We start from the raw sequence: 4,287 nt of genomic DNA, 5'->3' as shown, positions 1-4,287 counted from the left end.
GTTATGCGTTGTTGCCTAATTCTGAATACAGGTTTATGATTATGCCCCTATATGGTTGGGGACTTAATAACATATGCTCTATAGATAGGGCAGTATCTTTTATGTTGGTTGAAGTATATGAATATGTGCCTTAAGAGATATGCTGAGTTTCTCAGTTAGGTTACAGCTAAGTTATAATTATGCCCCTATACGGTTGGGGTTTTCTGTTCATATCCATGCTCCTATATGGTTGGGGTTTCTTCCTCTATTTTATTTATCATCAGGATGATTTTCATAGATTAAATTATTTGTGATTCACGTTGGATTGTTACAACTAATGTGTGTAATAAGACTACGGGTGATTAAAATTATGCAATCACAAACAATGCTGAAGTTTTAATGGCACATATTTTTCTTGGGCTCCTATATGGTTGGGGCCCGAATGTTTTATCATGTGTAACTTGCGATGAAAATTGTTTACCCCTATATGGTTGGGGATAAAGGTTACAAAAGTTATATGCACCTATATGGTTGGTAGGCAAGTTTAAAATTTTGAGTGCTTATTTATGGCATTCCTGTTTATAATTGCTTTTGATAAGTAATTTTATCAAGTCCACAGTGAATATGTTCATTGAAATGAACTAAAATGAAGATTCTAAGTGAATTTAGATACATGCATGTATTGCATGATGAAAGTACTTATACATAATAATTTTTACACATTAATGCTATGTTTTTTTAGTCAATGAAGTTATTGTGGCACAATACATGCGTTTGATAAATACAGTATTTACTAATGAAGCCTAATTTATCAACCAGAGCTGTGGTTAAGAATAAAATATATTTTATTTATAAATATCATTTTGATAACCAATTGCAGATGAGCGAGCTCAGACGCCAACCAAGAGGGAGGCGGACTCAGAAGAAGCCAGCGGCAGCAGGGTCAGCAGAACAGGCTGCGGAACCGACCGAAACGTCTGTTCAGGACCAACTGGTGGCGGCGGTGACCGACAAAGTCCTGGAAGCACTCAAGAACAATCAGAAAACCCAACAAGAGATGGAAAATGGTTCTAGAGGCAGGAAAAGGCACAGAGAGCAAAAGAAAAAGAGGAGAAGAATGGCGTCACCTGACAGATCTAATTCCTCTTCAGGTACTAACTCTGATTCAGATGAATCTAGTGATGAAAGTTCCCCAGGTGCAAATACAAGTAATGATGATTCCTCATCGGAGGAGTCTGATAACGATGAAAGTTATTTACTATCAACGCCCATATCCGCACAAATTGAATCAAAAATTAAGAACAAAATATAGCAAAATAAATATATTGACTTTAGTAAACTTTTGCCAAGGGATGATGTCGCCTCAGACAGGTCTGTTAAAATTAAAAGTACAGGCAATTCTGAATTAAAATTACTTTCAGCAAAATCAAAAACTGTTATTAAGTCCATAGATCAATGGCCAAAAGCTTTCCTCAAATTTCTGGCAATCTATTCAGAAAAATTTCCAAAACAGTCTGCATCAGTTATTAAACATCAAGAAATTGTCAGAGAATTGGCAAATAGGCATGCTGGATTGTCATGGATGACATATGACAAACAAGTACGTAAAGACATTGAGGCGAGGTCTATCCCTTGGGGACAGTTACATTATGAATATTGGGTTATGGCCACCACATCTCGAAATTTTCATCAGAATTTCCAAAACAATTTTCGAGGCAAAAACTTTCAAAGAAAGGGGGGCCCCACAAAAGTAGGAAAACACCACCTGGGTTCTGCTATGCATTTCACAGGAATAAAAAATGCTATCAGAACAACTGTCAATACAAACACACATGTTACCAGTGTAAGAAAAGTCACTCAGTCGTTCAATGCCCAAGAGGTAATAAGTCAGCCACAAACAGCAGCTCATCAACCTTCCCTTCAAGTTCAAACTCATCATCTACCCCTGCAAACAAAAGTTCTGTTGTTACTCCAGTTCGGACAACTATTTTGAAACAGCTATTAGAAGGGTATCATCAAAATTTGAAAGAATTCTTATGTTAAGGTTTTGAAAAAGGATTTAGATTAGGTTATGAGGGTCCAAGGCAACCACGCTTTTCTTCCAATTTGCTATCAGCCAAAACTCTTCCAAATATAACATTAGAAAAATTAAACAAGGAAATTTCACTTGGCAGAATAGCTGGCCCATTTGACGCTCCTCCTTTTGCTTATATTCAGTGTTCACCAATAGGTCTGGTTCCCAAAAAAGAAGCTAATGATTTTAGAATGATTCAGCATTTGTCATTTCCTGACGGGCATTCAGTTAACGACTTTATACCTGACGAATTATGCTCTGTTTCCTATACAACAATCGATGATGCTATCAAATTGATAAGACAGATCGGTCGTGATTGCCTTCTAGCAAAAACTGACATTGCTTCTGCTTTTCGGATAATACCTGTTCACTCACTAGACCATGAGTTACTAGGTATTCAGTTTCAAAATAAATTTTATTTTGATAAATGTCTTCCCATGGGTTGCTCAATATCATGCTCCATTTTTGAAACTTTCAGTACAGCATTGCAGTGGATAGCTTGCAACAAGTTTGGAGTCCCTAATATGTTGCATATATTAGATGATTTCTTATTTATAGGGCCCAGGGACTCTTCAATATGCGGTCTAGCATTACAACAGTTTATATCTTTGTGTGAAGTGTTGGGGGTTCCAATTAAATCAGAAAAAAATGAGGGCCCTTCTACAGAGATAGTTTTCTTGGGAATACAACTAGATACAGTGAGGTGGGAAGCTAGATTACCCCAAGATAAAGTCCAAAAAATCCGCGAGGCAGTTAAACTAGCCAAAAATCGCAAAAAGATGAAACTTCGCGAAGTTCAATCTTTGATTGGGCTGTTAAATTTTGCTTGCTGTGTTGTAGTACCGGGGCGTGCATTTTTGCGTCGTCTCATCAATTTAACAGTAGGTGTAAAAAAAAAGCCCCATCATAGGATTCGTCTAAATAAGCAAGGAAGGTTGGATTTGTTAGCTTGGGAAACTTTCATAGACAATTTTAATGGCAAGTCAATCTTTCTAGACGATTAATGGCAAAATTCCCTAAAACTTCATCTGTATACCGATGCAGCAGGAAGCTTAGGTTACGGGGCTATCTTAGGTAAAAAATGGTTTTTTGGAAGTTGGGAGAACATAAACCTTCAAGATCGCAATATAACATTCAAGGAACTTTTTCCAATTGTTGTTGCCATTGAAATCTGGAGAGAAACCTTGGCTAACTGTTCTATATTGTTTCATTCAGATAATATGGCAGTAGTCAACATTATTAATAGACTTTCTTCAAAAGAACCATCAGTTATGTCCTTAGTCAGAAGACTGGTTCTAGCTTGCTTGAGATTTAATATTTTATTCAGATCTCAGAATATTCCTGGAAAAGATAACATTTTATCAGACTCACTTTCGCGTTTGCAGGTAGAAAAATTCAAGGAGTTGGCACCTTACATGGACAAGTGCCCAGTCAACATCCCTCAGGAGTACCTACGCATTTAGTAAAATCGACATCAAAACTACTTGATGCTGCAATGTCAAAAAATACCCAGGTGTCATACGAGGTTGCTTTAAATGCTTATCATAAATTCTTTTGGAAAAATTTCAGTTCAAGTCCAACATTTCCAGCTCAGTTAAATCACATTATGTCTTTTATAGCATGGTTATACCAACAACAAAAAATCCTACAATACGATAAATACCTACATTGCAGGTATTTCATACTATCACAAAATACATGGCCTTTCTGACCCAACTCAGTTTTTTGTCATCAAGAAGCTCCTTAAAGGAGCTCAGCATTTATCCAATGCACCAGATATCCGTTTACCAATAACTCCTCATATTCTTGTCAAGATAGTACATGCGCTTAAACACACAGTGTCTGGGAAATTTAACAGACGCCTTCTGACAGCCATGTTTACATTCTCTGTTTCTTTGCATTCCTGCGGGTAGGTGAAGTAACTGTGAAATCTCAGAAGAATTCAAATAGAAATCTTGTTCTACTTCAAAATTTGTCTATTGATTCAGTAAGAGGGGGAACTAAATCTATGACATTAACACTCAGACATTTCAAGCATCATGACTCTGTGTCTTTGCAAATAGCAGCTCAGACTTGTAAAAGTATATGTCCAGTAAAAGCTATGCAGAAATATTTATCAGTCAAATTTCACCCGTTAACTGTGTGTGATTCATATTGTAGAAAGTTAATATGTTGACTTTGTTATGGTACAATTGGCTTTTGCTTTATAATTGGACTGTCTGAGGCAGCTGATT

At 36.7% G+C, this 4,287-nt stretch overlaps 1 protein-coding gene across 2 annotated transcripts; it reads left to right on the top strand.

Annotated features, from left to right (window-relative positions):
• Window positions 1-754: 754 nt before the first annotated feature.
• Window positions 755-4,081, top strand: LOC134278479 (hepatoma-derived growth factor-related protein 2-like). 2 transcript variants are annotated; one of them, XM_062760798.1, is made up of 2 exons: window positions 755-1,130; window positions 3,439-4,081. In XM_062760798.1, the coding sequence occupies exons 1-2, from the start codon at window positions 776-778 to the stop codon at window positions 3,762-3,764; spliced, it is 681 nt and encodes a 226-aa protein (XP_062616782.1). In that variant the 5' UTR covers window positions 755-775; the 3' UTR covers window positions 3,765-4,081. The 2 variants fall into 2 exon arrangements, with proteins under 2 accessions (XP_062616782.1, XP_062616783.1); XM_062760799.1 differs by lacking the exon at window positions 3,439-4,081 and having other exon boundaries at window positions 755-1,365.
• Window positions 4,082-4,287: the final 206 nt, after the last annotated feature.

This window comes from Saccostrea cucullata, unplaced genomic scaffold (assembly GCF_032062105.1).
Source record: "Saccostrea cucullata isolate Sc308-1 unplaced genomic scaffold, CSIRO_AGI_Scuc_v1 ctg6196, whole genome shotgun sequence".
NCBI lineage: Eukaryota > Metazoa > Mollusca > Bivalvia > Ostreida > Ostreidae > Saccostrea > Saccostrea cuccullata.
This window is presented reverse-complemented; position numbering and strand designations above follow the sequence as displayed.

What these genes read in the sequence shown, in the direction of transcription:
- LOC134278479 (XM_062760798.1), top strand. Translation starts at nt 776, where the DNA reads ATGAAGCCTAATTTATCAACCAGAGCTGTGGTTAAGAATAAAATATAT. An exon ending in CAGATCTAATTCCTCTTCAG is followed by an intron (nt 1,131 to 3,438) that starts GTACTAACTCTG and finishes TCGCGTTTGCAG; the next exon opens with GTAGAAAAATTCAAGGAGTT.